The sequence below is a fragment of the Bombus affinis genome, chromosome 8, assembly GCF_024516045.1.
Source record: "Bombus affinis isolate iyBomAffi1 chromosome 8, iyBomAffi1.2, whole genome shotgun sequence".
NCBI classification, from domain to species: domain Eukaryota; kingdom Metazoa; phylum Arthropoda; class Insecta; order Hymenoptera; family Apidae; genus Bombus; species Bombus affinis.
In genome coordinates this window covers 5775097-5789792 of record NC_066351.1, presented here as the reverse complement: position 1 = coordinate 5789792, position 14696 = coordinate 5775097, and the positions used below count along the sequence as shown (strand labels likewise).

The following is a 14696-nucleotide window of genomic DNA, read 5'->3' as shown; positions in this document are numbered from 1 at the left end:
GCAACGACGCGCGCCTTCCCCTCGAGCACGGTGCATTACCGGTCACGGAGAAAGAAGTGTCCCGTCACCGATTCTTCTTCGCACGTCGTTCCACGGTCGTTCGCCAGACCGAAGGATTACGCAACCGTTCTTCACCGTGGCGACTGACACTCGCTTCTGGACCTTGTCTTCTTGGGTGAATGTGAGTATGATCAACGCATATGTCTCCGTATAAGAAGGTATTTTAAACGCGGCTGTTACTATGTTTAACGACTAGACTGCAGACATTTATACGAATTTATATGTTTATGAACGTAATAAAAAAATCTAAGTAGAAATACGATTTACCCTTCAAATATTCTAACGAGTACTATGCCTTCACTATTTTATAGACTTCTATACGTCCTATGAATTTTGTAAATTTTTGCAGCGTTTTCTCTCATAAATGAAAAGAACTTCCAAAAGTTACTGAGACATTTTGATTTCTGAGACAATGTGATGAAATGCAACAGTACGATTATCTTTGATAAATACTACTAAAATATTCCATCTTTATCCGCATACATTTACGTATTACGCATGTTGTTTCGTAAGTGATTTCTCAGAGATATAATTAAACATTGATAAACCAATCATTCTTAACATATACGTAGGAAAATTTCTCTTCGCAAAGAACAATGTAATATTGATGTCCCGTTTAATGGACAAAATTTCTCCGGTAATTTCTGTTTTAAGTCCCGATCATTAACTTTAATATGGCCAGTCTTCGAATTCCTTTGTAATTGCTTTCTATTACCCTTTAGAAAGGTTCTCGGTGCGGAATGAACGAGAGAGACGAAATCTTAAAAACTTCAGACAATAAAGGTCTTGCACGGCAGAATGCACACAACGTAACTAAACCGACGCTAATTGTAAACGCTAAGGATGCCTAGGATAGGAAAAAAGCATCGGTGTTTCACGAGCATGTGCCGTAAACCTTTGCCCTAACATAGCTAAGCCACGAGCACTATCGGCCTCTAAGTCCAAGAGGTTCGATCGTAACCAGCCGCTGTCTGACCTTTGTAGACGTTATCTACTGGCTGGCGTGTAATTGCCAACAGAGAAATCGATTCCACGCTTTTGATTGATTTCACCTGTTCCCGTTTCATGACTTATGCATCACGCCCTTTCACTTCCTGACACCAGCATCCCGACTGTAATTCCTGGTTCATTTCAAAGCACAGATAGAACCCACCAGAGAGCTGTGATTACAATCATACGATGGCACGTACGATTGCCGACCGGCCCAGAGACGACAGATATCCAGGAAATTGGTTCTATTATACTTTTTTTTAATGGAAAATGGAATCATGCAGATACATGATTCAACGTCCCTATCGATTATGTTCATGTCGTTTTAATTGGTGCTTTGCTTTGACTTCGATTTGATGTAATGCGATCGTATCTGATATTGCTAATGGAAATCATACGTTCGAGCCTTTAGACTTGTTTTAAATAGTTCATAAATCGAGTATGCATATACGTCTACAGAGTGTCCCGTTTAAATTGGATATCTTCATATTGTACTGGATTATAATAATGAGAAAAAAATGTTGAAACTTTGTTTTGAAAGGACTAATATGAGAAACAAGAGATTTTTCAAATTCCTAAGTTCAAGATCATTTCAAGTAAAATGCATGTTCTTCCAGATTTTAAGGCCTTTTATTATTTTAACTGACATCTTTATCGTCGTGATTAAAATACATGGACATAAATAATGAAATTACTACATTAATCTATTTACCTTAAAAAATATCTACGTCTACCTAAAAAGTGAGTTTTACTGATTAGCAAAATATATTCATTTGGTTTACGACTCGAATAAAACTAAACTAACAACTGAAGTACGGATTTCTGGAATTTCCACTTTTCCGCTTCCTCTAATTTTTAATATTCTAATAATTTACGTACATTTATTATCGAAAGAAAAAGATAATAAAATATATCGAAGTACGCGTGAAATGTATAATTCCAGGACTGAAATCTTTATGGTAGTACTACAATTTCCTTGGCCTTGAAACACGACTCGCATCTCCGGGTAGCCCCAGAATAATTACGCTCCTCACGGACAACCGTCTCGAATCGTTCTTGTAGTCATCAGTCTCTTTCGCAGAGCAAACATTAAGCGGCAGCCGCCGCAACGAAACGTTTGCACCTACGAATTTCATTTGCCCTCGACATCAACTCCCTCGCGTCTTCCACCGCTATCCCGGCTATAATAAGCCGTTCTATCTACCTAAGCTAATCCTAACGCTAAAGGTTGTACTTCCAAGCGAAATGTAACTTCCAAGCAATTTCCTGGGATGGGAAAGTTTCGAGGTTGGCTGACTTGTCGGATGAACACCGACTAGAACGGTTCAAATAAACTCGCTTCGTGGCTGGCCCTGCCACCAGGCAGCTGCCATCGGTCAATGTGCAATACGCTTTGACAAGTACAACAAGTGGCGGATGCTTCGCGGTGGTCGGCGAGACGGCGGAAAAAAGAGACGTTAAGCTATCGACTGGAAGAGGGGAAAGAACGTGCCGCAATCTGAAAGGTATCGTCGATCACTAGGGACACCGAGGGAAAAAGATTAGTTCGTTTCACGACGGGAAAAACGTCGAACGATTAACCGTACATGCTGGATTCGAGACGATTTTACGACATTCTATTAGGTTGTAACATAGGAAATGTTTTCCAACGATTTTTGGCGATTCGTGGCTTCACTGTTTTTCTTTCTTTTTTTTTTTTGGAAAGGGTGTACTTATAGATTTAGATGCAAAAATTAGAAATTATACCTTTGTGAAAAAGAAAAATCTCAGCTTTAAAATGATATACATCTGCAACAATGGAAATATTTATGGAGAAAAGGGAAAATTAAGAAAATTTATATAATTAAATTGTATATTTCAGATGTTACAATTCAATCTGTTAGATTGTGAAGGAATATTTAGTAATAATTTTGTGTTCATTGGTGTTTAATTTTACCGATGTATGTATAAATCCAAGATGTAATATCGATTCGAATTTATTTTTCGAATTTTAATTAAACACACATATTGAGATTTTCCCCCTCACAATGATGTGCATAATACCTCTATTGATACAATATAAACAATTTCTTTCTCTTATTTCTCTTATAGCGAATTTCATTATTACAGAAATCTAATACTCTTTTCCATTTAATTTCTCACTTACTTAGCCATATATAATAACGACTCGATTCTCATTAGCAATGAGCTAAACCTACACATCCCCCAAGAACAATCAACGCTTCTCATCAACCTTCCCAAACTCTCCATCTAAACCTCGCCAATGTCCCGTGAAAAATTTTCGTCCACCTTAATCACCAATAAAATCACCATCGAAACAGCAACAGGAGGGTACGGTCACGCGAAATATCCACGAGAAGTATAATTGTGTGTAGCAGTAGCAAATACGAAAAGAAAACAGAAGCGAAGAAGACGCGGCGTGGTTCGCAAGGCTACGACAAGGTAAAGTCAACTAACTATCCGGCCTCGAAGAGAAACAGAACAGAGTAGCTAAGCAGAATCTCGAGACAGGATAGCCAGGAAGAGCTAGGTTGTAGCCGAGGCGAAGCGAGTTCGAGTAGGGATGGGGCAAGGCAAAGCGCATTGGCGAGGCAACGCTAAAGCAACGGGCCCAAAGACGTCGGGACTCGAGCTGGCTCTGGTGGCGCGTTCACCTCCCGCTCGAACGCAGTACGCTTCGGACTCTCGCGCAGGCGAGATTGCACCAATCCGCTCGGTCGATCCGGCGACCACGTGCGCTCTGAACGTTCCACGGGAACCGGCTGTGTTTTGGTGACGGGACCGGGCTACTAGGCCACGTGTTTTTCGCTGGCTTCTCACATCCGACAGAACTAAAGAAAATTCTTTAACAGATACGCGAGTTCTTCGAGGTTTCTAGAATTCATAAGTGGAACAAGGACGAGGAGGGTTAAGATATATCGTAATTATGATTCAATTTCTGAATGTTTCGATCGTGTATGAAATGGACAGATTGCAGTTAAGAACGCGATAGAATTATCGAGATTATAAATAGACATGATTATTAAAGATCTGCGGTTGTGTTAATTTGTCGAGCGAAGGATGTACGTAGAGGTGTGGTTGCTATGGTGTAATAGGAATCGCGAGGATGGAATTCGATCGAGGAACGATATAATTCGCGATTAAGAGTACACGTGGATCGGAACGTCTCTGCGATGGTTCAATTTAATCGGGAATTAATTCGATCGATCTGAATAACTATGGATCGTGAGAAGAAGAGATACTAGTTCTAATTCTATCCCTATCATAGTGTGACGAATAAGTGGAAAAAGAGGATGTGGAAGTGTAGATAAGGGGAGTAAGATGTTCCGTCCAGAGGCAAAAGGTGAATTTTATAAACTGGAACGCTCCGCCCCGCTGTTTCATTAAAGCAATTCGCTACTGTGAATACGGAATACGTTTTTACTGGGTGGTCGTCTGAAGCAATGAACGATTGAAAAAAAGACTTGACGAGTCCAAGTTTAGATTTATTTTATCCATGTCGAGCGGCTATACACTGGTCGGTTCATTAGACTATGAAGAGCGGAAGTGACGTTATACTATATCCATCGACATCGTGTTCGAACGTCAGGCTGATCAAGAAAGGAGACGTTCGATAAAAACAAGACGGAAAACGTCTAGTCGAGTGGCCAGGTAGAAACACGAATATTACAATCCTCTTAAAGTCTTAATGCTTCGTTAACTAACGATAAGTAAAGCTTAGTACATATACGAGACCCATATCTATCCATTCGAACGAGAAATTTTATTCGTCGTAAATGAACGTTGATCGAGAAATCTGTTCTCACGATTCGAATTAACAGAAAGGTGTCGAGAACTTGGAGCCTGGTTCAAGCGACAAAGAAACGCAATCTCATCACCGAGCATCATTCCACGATCATCGTTCCGAGGCGAAACCGAACGCGATGGCGAATGAATTTGGAATGGTCACGCTAACGTGAATCGATACGAGAGATACGCGCCGATCCGTCGACACCATTGTTCGGCAACGATCGTCTTATGGATAGATCCATTGACTCGTGATCCGTGTTACAAATAGGCCGAGAAAGAACTAGACGTAGAACGCGAGGAAAAAGAAAGAGCTATCAAGGAAACAAGGAGAGAAGAAGGAAGGAAAAAAAGGCGAGCAAAGCGTACGAACCGACCGGGAGCAGGATTGACGGGATGCAGAAGAAACGGTGGTACACAAAAAACGCTTAAAGCGACAGAGATACCGGGTTAATTAGATTATCGACGGTCCCAGGGAGTTGCTCTCTGAAAGAGCTGCCAGCACGACCATACATGGTCCACCGGCCTACGAAGAAGCTGGAGCGTCGCGTGGGAGGTCGTGTAGCTTCCACGCTCGTTTTTACGTAGCTCGGGAAGACGGATTCGTGTGCTCACCTTGGAACCCACACGTCGGCCACGATTATTAAACAGGCTGGTTGCGCGTCTCGTTTGCGAGTACCGGTCTGTCGATTTGCTGGCAAACGACTTTTCCGAGAAGGCCAACCATCACTGATCGTCTTTTGAGTCAGTTTCACGGTTATGCGCGATGATCGCTGATATCCAAGATTTCAAAAGCAAAACGAGTTCGTTTTATTGCTCGATGATATCGATCGAGATTGCAGGAGGGTACGCCAATCAGACATCTGCAAAGGAAGACGATCGCGAAGAGAGAAAGAAGGTTCCGTCATCGACTTGAGAAATCGTCGAAAGTTCGTCGATCAGTGGTCAAGAATAACTAGTCGTGAAAGCCGAATCGCGTGCCAACTTTCAATCTCGGCGCCGAATGCCCGCTACGCACGCCAAGATCGCGTTTAAAGCGGCGTCTGCATCCTATAAATCCAGATTTCCGCGATTCCAGTGAACCAGTCAGCGGCTGGCCGCGTATATATGTCGCGCGGCTTCTCTGCTAGATCATTAGACCCGCGTGGAGGAGCATTAAGAACGATGAAAGTGTAGCGGAGCGTGTTATGCAAAACAGTCGACGGAACCAGAAAAGCCTGATCCCGCTGATCGATCCGCTCTGCCGTCGCTACGAATTCGAAGCGATCGCTGGGAATGCGTCACGCTATCGCGGATCGATTTCAATCCTACTATCGATCTACCGAAGATTACGCAACTTCGAAACTTGAATCAGGCTTATGCAACGGTACATCCACTTTGCGATCATAGCAGTCATTGGTATCAACGATGAGACTGGTTAACGGCGAAAAAATGATTCTGGATACTTCCTAGTTCTTTATCATCAACTTTCATCGTCGTCATCGTGCGATAGTCTTTACCAGGGCTAGTTGTTGGTTCTTTACGAATTTTAATCTCTTCGGGAGGATTCCTCAGCCTGGGATTCCTGAGAATTGAATTGCAAATCGTGGTTAGACATGGATCGATTCAAGGGCGTTTCGAGGCTCGCGCGGTGATCGAAAGTCGAGCGGCGGCGCTCGACCGATCACGCGGGACTAGGGACAGGAGCAAATATGTCGGTCGCAGGAACCAGGAGACTATGCAGAGTAGGCCTAGTCGCCGTGCTGGTCACCGCGTTGTGCGTGTTGACTCTGCTCGATTCGCCGCCACAACTCCCGGATCCACCAGCGGATCCTCCTCCTACGCCTGGTAAGCAATTTTCTTCGTTGCTGCGCTCCTTCGCCTCCAGCAGCGCGCGACCCTTGCCCTTTCGTTATCGCTGAACGGTTCGCAGCCCGTACCCACTAACGCGCCTTTGCCACCTAACAATGCCTATTTTTTCTCTGTTTCTTTCTATCTCCTTTTTTATTCGGTTGTTTCATGCTAGGCGATTAGACGCCGCTGATTTTGTCCCTTTCGAATCCTTGCGAGGGATTTTAGTTAAGTTTCGCATTGAGTAAACTTGTGAATAGGTATCTGTGAGAGAGTGGGTCGAAGAATAAAAAGTTCTTAAATTTAAACGCCATATTCATGGAAATTTTACTTTCCTTTCCTTTTTTTCTAAGAATTCTTATTGACATTTCAAAGTCTTAAATTAATCAGACGTCTTAAGTATAAGAAAAAAAGTAGTAGTTAAGAAAATTAAATTTTTTTCGATAAATTTTCGATTTAGTCTTGACATCTCTGAGATATTTTTAAAATTGTTGTTCTATAATGTAATTATATCTAAATAAATATATTTTGTGAAGTAAAAATATATACAAAAGTATAACTAGTAATTAGCGAATATCTAATTAAAGGATAAGGAATGGTGTCTGGTCTTATTGGAATATTTTATGTAGCAAACTAAACATCCTCTTTGCTTTATTTTGAAAGCAATATTTCACGAGACACGGAGCTAAGTGAATTCCACCATGCAAGAATCTCGAATTTATTTTCCTAGCATGAAAACCCTCTGAGTCAAAGATCATCGATAACAGCTTCTTTAAATATGCAAATGTGCAACTTTTATCTTCTCCTATATCTACGTATTTGCATATCAAAGCTGTGCAAAGTGCAAGTACCCTGATCTGGGACCATGAGAAATTTATAAGTTTCCTGATGGTTTCATCGCTGCTTTTCAAAATGTGTCATAAATTTCCTGAGCGTGTCTGTCAAATATCGATACATCTTTCTTTCGAAGAACTTTACGAGAGCGAACAATTTTTAGCGAGATCAAGATGAAAGCACAAGGATAATAATCATATAGCTGCATCTATGAGGAAGTCTATATTCTTCTATAATAGCACTAGGAATTTTTTAATCTGCATAATATTTAACAAGATAACATTAAGATTCCTCTGCAGGAATATGACAGATGCAATAACTCACAAAATTGTTCGAACACGTGTTGTAAAATTTTTTTCAGAATGTATTGTGTATTTCACGGCATTTAAACATTTTGAAATATTATTAGCATTATTACGTGTAAAAAATATACGATATAATATACAAATATGAATTTACATAAATATACTATCTATGTTCGGATAAGACATGACTATCATGATTACGTTGGCAAAATCTATATTATTTAATGTTTATAAGTAGCGTTTTGAATAAGTACAACTAAAAATCAAGAAATAATTTTAGACTCTTGGTAAATTCGGTTTTAAAAAACACGAAGATACAAAGGTTATATGATGTTAAATTATATTAAATTCCTACTACATAGTATACCCAAGCCAGGGTAATTATTCACCATCTTTATGAAATCGTAAAGTTTATAGTACCGGTCGTAATTCAAGAGAAAGGTATTTCTAGCTGACGCAACGAAAATGGAGCTCCGGAAGAAAGTAAAAGTGACGAAATGCTCAAGTCCTTTCGCTGACACAGCGATTGATACGCCATAAGAAGATTCTACAATCGCAAAAGCCATTCCCATGTGTTAGGATAGTCTCGTTCCAAGTTTAGTAGGAGATTTGTGTTTTACTGTTCGTACTACTTCCTACCAGTGAATACTTTCCCAGCGTTTGTCTCTAGCCGACAAAGAATAGGAAAATTCCACACGTGCCTTCAACCGACCATTAATTCATAGTTCAAACGATTATGCTTAATCGTGTCAATTTTAACGAGGCCGTTGTTTCTCTTTAAGTAACGTGTTAGATTTCCTTTAAATAAGTTGTTCGGCCAACAATTCGATGTAAATCGAACGTTTCATTTTATACTCTACAGGCTTGCATGAGAGGAATATCGGTGAAGATAAGAATAAATTTTCTATTACGCTTCATGACCAATGTAGCTGAATAACCAGAAGATCTCTTCCTACAGATTTGCAGTTCTGTTTGGGTATAGTGGATTGAAATTTTCCTTTAGCCATGAATAAGGGAAAGAATAGTTCTAGAGAGATTTTCTAAGCCTAAACTGGCAGATTTTAATTTCGATTTAATATCGGTATATAATTTCAGGTACCTTTTTTAAAAAAAATTCTATATCTTATCTTTCGTTTAATTTTTTCAAATAAGTCAAAATTTCAGAATTCACTTACAATTAATTGTGTAAAATGATTCAAAGTCCTAAATCAACTACCAACAATTTAAACTAATTTTTAAGTGGTGAAATAATAATCTTACAATAAAGATCACTGGGAAAGTGTAACTTCAAGACTACATTATTAACAAACGATAAATCAAATACGATAACTGACATAACACGTTAAAACATTCACCATTCATCGAATCGACACCTACTCTAGACTTTAAAATCAGATTTCAGATCAGAAATAAGATCGGATAATCCAAACTTCGTCTTCCAAATTAATTAAACCCAAAGCCGAACAACTATCATCTCCAAGCACCAACACGTACTAATTCCCGGAGAAAACCGTCGAAATCGAGTCGAGTGGAATGGCGTACAAAAAGCTCGCCTCTTGAGGGTCGTAAATCAACCGCGGTGCGGTGACACAGGCTTATCGTGGACACAAATCTTTACATGGTTCCTTGGCGGTAGCGACTTCATTAGGTGACATAATTTACAGCTCGATTCATCTACCGATTGCCTCCTCTTCCACGTAACACCCTTTTTCTTCTCGTTCTCCAACTATTTCACCTCTGCGAGTTACTGGAAAACATGAGCCTCGAAGTCTCTTCTCTTCATAGTTCTTCGACCGTCGTCGGTTCATTCTCGTATTTCTGTCGGTTACCGTGTAGCAGAATTCGCTTTCTCGTAAAACTAGCGAACCGTGGCGTCTCCGAGAGAAAGCAGGAAGCAGAGTTGCTAAAGGGCAGGCTTGGATGGTACGCGGCATCAGCGTAATACGCGGTCGTTGGGTCAAGCGTAGACACAACTTTTAACGATTGTACAGTGACTGTACACTGTACATAGTAGGATGTATAAAGCTGGGATATCAGAGAGGGAAAGAGAGAGGGACAAACAGAGGCAGAGATGGAGATAGAGACAGAAACAGATAGACAGACAGAAAGCGTGATCGAAACATTTGCACACCGATCGCGCGCCGAAGGGCATGGATTTAATTGGTCGACCAAGCTGCTTTAATTCGAGAATTAACGGAAGATGGATATTTTATGTGCACAGGTGTGAGATGCTTTGGGAGTACAGATTTATGCTAGGTTGAAGAAGTGATAGGGCTAGATGAAAGGAATGAAATATTAACGGTAAACGTGCCTTTCACGTATCGTGCCTCTTAGGCTTAACGGTCGTGATTAATTCGGGAATCATTGTAATGAGAGTATCTTTGTTTGCTTAGCATTTGTCAGCGCTTATTTTGCTGAAGTAATAGTTTTAGTTTTGGAAAGTATTTACGGAGGTGGGTTCATTTGGTCAAATGTAAGACAAGTTCTTCTCAAGAACTTGATATAAATGAGAAAAACATTTGTTTTAAAAAATGGGATTTAAATATAGAAACTCGAGTTTTGACTCGAACAATTAGTTTCAAATTTGAAAACCCGCATTCGAATTTAAACTTGAAAATGAATCTAAATCTAAACAATTAAATTCAAATATGAAAAATTACATGTATGTTTAAAAAAAATTCAAATATAAATGTCAAATTAATATGTAAGGAGCAAGTAGTACAAAAATTCATTCTACAACTAACAGTTAACGAACGCTTTAAACACTGATTACACGTAGAACTGACAACCGGCGAGTTTCTATTTACGTTTCACCGTGCGTGAACAAATGACATATTTCACTATCGAATCCATTAAACGAATCGATCGTGATGGCAGAGGATGGAATAAAAGTATGATCAGGGTAACCAGTGGTCGTGACTCCTGGTCATTCATGACTTTTACGCAAAACGAGTTTCCCCTCGATATATGTTAAAACATATTTGTTATTACAGAGCAATTAACCAAAAGAGCAATTGAAATTCTATAGAGGTAGCTAATCGATGCTTATTGGAGGTCAGTGACGTGTTTCGAAATCGCTTAGAACAGGAATTAGAGAGAAATTACCGAGAATTTATGGAAATAACGATTTAAATGTAGCACGATCGTTTACTCACACGTAAACGTATTCACGACGTACAGCGTCCGGCCTCGCTCGATGACGTAATACTTCCGTCCGGTAAAAGATCGTCGAGGTATCTGGGCTTCCCTTCTATTCGCTGAGAACGATGACACTATCGTAGCTACACGATTGATAATAAAGGAAATTGTTAATCAACTGTTTACAGGTGCAATATTTTTTAATATGGGTTTTCCGTTAGTTAGAATTATTTTCACGCGCACAGCGGTAGTGTAAGCTCAATCAATTATTGCTAGCAAAAGGTATAAATTTTAATTAAACAAACTTACTTTACCTCGGTAAATTATTGCAATAAAATTGATTTTCCGCGAATATCACTAGAATATATTCAGTGGAAGAGTTAATAACACAAGAGTAGTAAATCTTCGTAGGTGAATTAAGTTATCTGAGTCCATGTCAAAGTTTTACTATTCCAAGTTTTCATCAGAACTAAAAAAATTCTGTAATATTTAATTACTTGTACGTTTACTACATTATACAAGTCATTAAAAATTCCATTCGAACATTTGAAATTTAAACGAAAATAATAATTCTAATTGAGGAATGGATACATACTTCTCAAAACTTGAAATAATTCCCCTAAAAGACTTTAAATATGTATTCTTTCATAAATATCTTAATACTCATAGAAATCAATGCCAAGACTAATGCGTGAGTATAACTCATAATCCACATACGCCATTAAAAGATTAAACCAATGTTTAGTATAAACGCTACCTGGAAAAACGAACTTAATTATCTAGTGCGGATACATTCGAGTCTCTGTAAATACTTAAGCGACCATGGTTTATCTTTCACGCGATGTAGCTTTCCATTTAATAACCCGCATCGCGTACGTAGCTCGTATCGAATTAATTAGCCGAAAAGCGTGCGCTACCGCCGCTTCCGCGTTAATGAGCACAGTGTAGCATGCGTCACGCGACTATCACAATTTCAATCTCCCTGACACATTTTCCAGGTGGCGAACCCCCGGGCACAAGAAGCATCGTGGCTTACTCATGGGCGCGGAGATTGGCACTCGATTACAGACCCTCCAAGGAGTGCGATGGTAATGGAACGTATGGAACGACGTTAAATACGTTCAAGTTAACCGATGAGAAGTGGCTCGAGACAATCCCCGGACAGCTCTTCCTGTACAGCGCCCACTTGGACCTGAGAGTGGCCGGTTACCCAAGCCTCAGGGTGATTGGCGTTAAACGTGGACCTCTACCGACCTCTGGCCTTTTCTGCACCGTCTGGTGAGACATTTTTTCGCGAGCGAGTCAGCCTTTCCATCTTTTCTAGTCACTTCAACCGTTCTTACTTCCGGTATATAGTAAAGCCCTGGTATCGGCGGTTGATCGCGATTCTGCATAATTAAATGGTCACGGTCTAAAAAATTATATGAAAAATTTGTAAATTTCAGCATAGTGGATCTTCAACTCTCCATATTATTACTAGATTACGGATCTTTATGGAAATTAATGTTTCTATGAACACTAGGAAATAGAACTCTTAAACAGAGATTTCTTTTTTCTATTAAATATTATAATCAGTACTATTGTATTATATTTTATATATTTTTCTATATGTTATGCACGTTCTGTATATTTATACATCTTTAAATCTTCCATAAATGCATAAGTATGCATAAGTACACAGTCCACAGATGATCCTTTTGACAATTCGGAGATTTCGCCGTGTTTCCAAAGCCATATCGTTTTCATCCTTAAAAGCCCCTTGCCTAAAAGTTGCTAGGATAATAATATATCCAAATAACGAGATAATCCAACGACATATAATAAGATAGAGCTAATCGAGTTCCACACACATCGTCCATGAACAGTCGTTTTAATCTAACTTCTTGCCCGGTTACTATCAAACTTTCTTTAGACCTTCTTCGAGGGGCAGGCAGCTGTTTTATAATTCGAACGATTATGTAAATTCGGTCACGAAACTAAACTTCCTTCAGTCAAAAAACATTGACCCCTTCTCGCAACCTATCTGAATATTCCGAGATTCAGCAGAAATTAGTGATTTTACACGTTCCTCAGACACGGGGAGGAAGATTTTTTTTTATTAAAAACACGAGACTTAATAATCTTTGTACCTGCTCGTTTACATGTAAGAAAATATAAATAGGAAGGATCGTTTAAAAAGGAAACTTTCTTAAATTAAAGTCGCGATATGTTCTTTGAAATCTATCCAAATATATTGAATATTATCTATATATTATCAAATATATAATTTCTACTCGTTCAGGTACAAAGAGGAAGAACGTGGCAGAGCTGTCAGCATGGAGGCACTTGTGTCGACGATTTGGTTAGACGAGTGGAGCGAGACAGTGGATAGCTATGCGGGGATCCTCGTTGGTTGTCAATTACCACCGGATGCAGCGATCGAGCCGTCGAAGGTGTACGTAGGCCTGGAGCCCTGCCACCAGAATGCTAGTCATAGTTTAACGATAAACGGGGAAGACAGGAACGAAGCGGAGGAACGACGCCGTCAGTTCACTCTTTGCATCAAGGGTTTGGATTTCGACGAGGACATCTCTCGGAAGATTGTCGCTTTTGTCGAATTCCATCGAATACTAGGCGCCGAGCACTTTTATTTTTACGTGTTCAACGTTCACGAGAACGTGTTGAAGGTGTTGAGGCTGTACGAGCGATCGAACGTGATCAGATGGTTCAATCTGACGTTGCCAGGCGATTTACCGAACGAGAAGATCGCTAGAAGGCGGTTTCTCAGCGAGGACATCTGGATCAAGAGACGTATGGAGCTGATACCCTACAATCACTGCTTCTACGATAATCTTCATCGATCGGAATTCGTGCTGCCCATCGACATCGACGAGGCGATCGTTCCGGCCAGAAGAAAGAACTGGTATGAGCTGTTGCTCGACGAGAGGATCAAGCTTGGAAGAAACTTCAAGGACTTCGCCTCGTATGCAGTTAGAAACGTTTATTTCTTCCCTGAGCTGCAGACCAGAAATCAAACTGACCGCGTTAGCATCGAGGTCAATTCCACGAATATTCTGCCTAATCTGGATTATCTGGACACAATCAGAACTGCTTGCATCTCGCCAGAAGGTGACTCGGTGAAGAGCTTTGTCTCGACCAGGCGCGCGTTAACGGTGCACAATCATTACGCTCTGACCACACTGAATCCGTCCACCAGACGGGCGCACCATTTTGATCCAGAAGTTGTGTTAAAACATCATCATAGAGCCTGTGATGATAGACACTTGGACTGTGAGGTTATGATGGGGGACGTTAGGGTCGATGAATCCGCGTTAAGGTACGCGGATGAACTTAATCGAAGGATGAGGACGTTTTTCAGCGACTTCAAAGCATTCACGTAGCGGGAAGAATGATGTATATAATAAAATAGAATTAATAGATTGTGGTGTATTTTATTGATTCTTCATCTCCTTATTTCCGAACGGAGACCAAATAATGAAGAATATGGTAAGTTATATATATTAAGATGTCCTTGAATTTAAAAAGTCCTCTTATCAATTATTTTGGAACTCGTTATAATGTTCCCTTTAAGCTATCAAGCGTTCTAAAACTTATACAATCGACAAAAGTAGGCTCATCGTATCTTTCCCCTGTTGAAATTCTCGAAAATTTTCTTTCGGAATTCTCTGTTTATGCAAAATGAAGATATTTAAAATAACATTGGATACAAGCGGGCACCGTTCCGCGAAATGAAATTTGTATAATTAAAACGGA

At 40.0% G+C, this 14696-nt stretch overlaps 1 protein-coding gene across 1 annotated transcript; it reads left to right on the top strand.

Annotated features, from left to right (window-relative positions):
• Window positions 1-2770: 2770 nt before the first annotated feature.
• Window positions 2771-14363, top strand: LOC126919634 (uncharacterized). Its single transcript, XM_050729112.1, has 3 exons — window positions 2771-6663; window positions 11942-12221; window positions 13225-14363. Exons 1-3 carry the CDS (start codon window positions 6528-6530, stop codon window positions 14321-14323), a joined length of 1515 nt encoding a protein of 504 aa, XP_050585069.1. The 5' UTR covers window positions 2771-6527; the 3' UTR covers window positions 14324-14363.
• The last annotated feature ends 333 nt before the right edge of the window (window positions 14364-14696 follow it).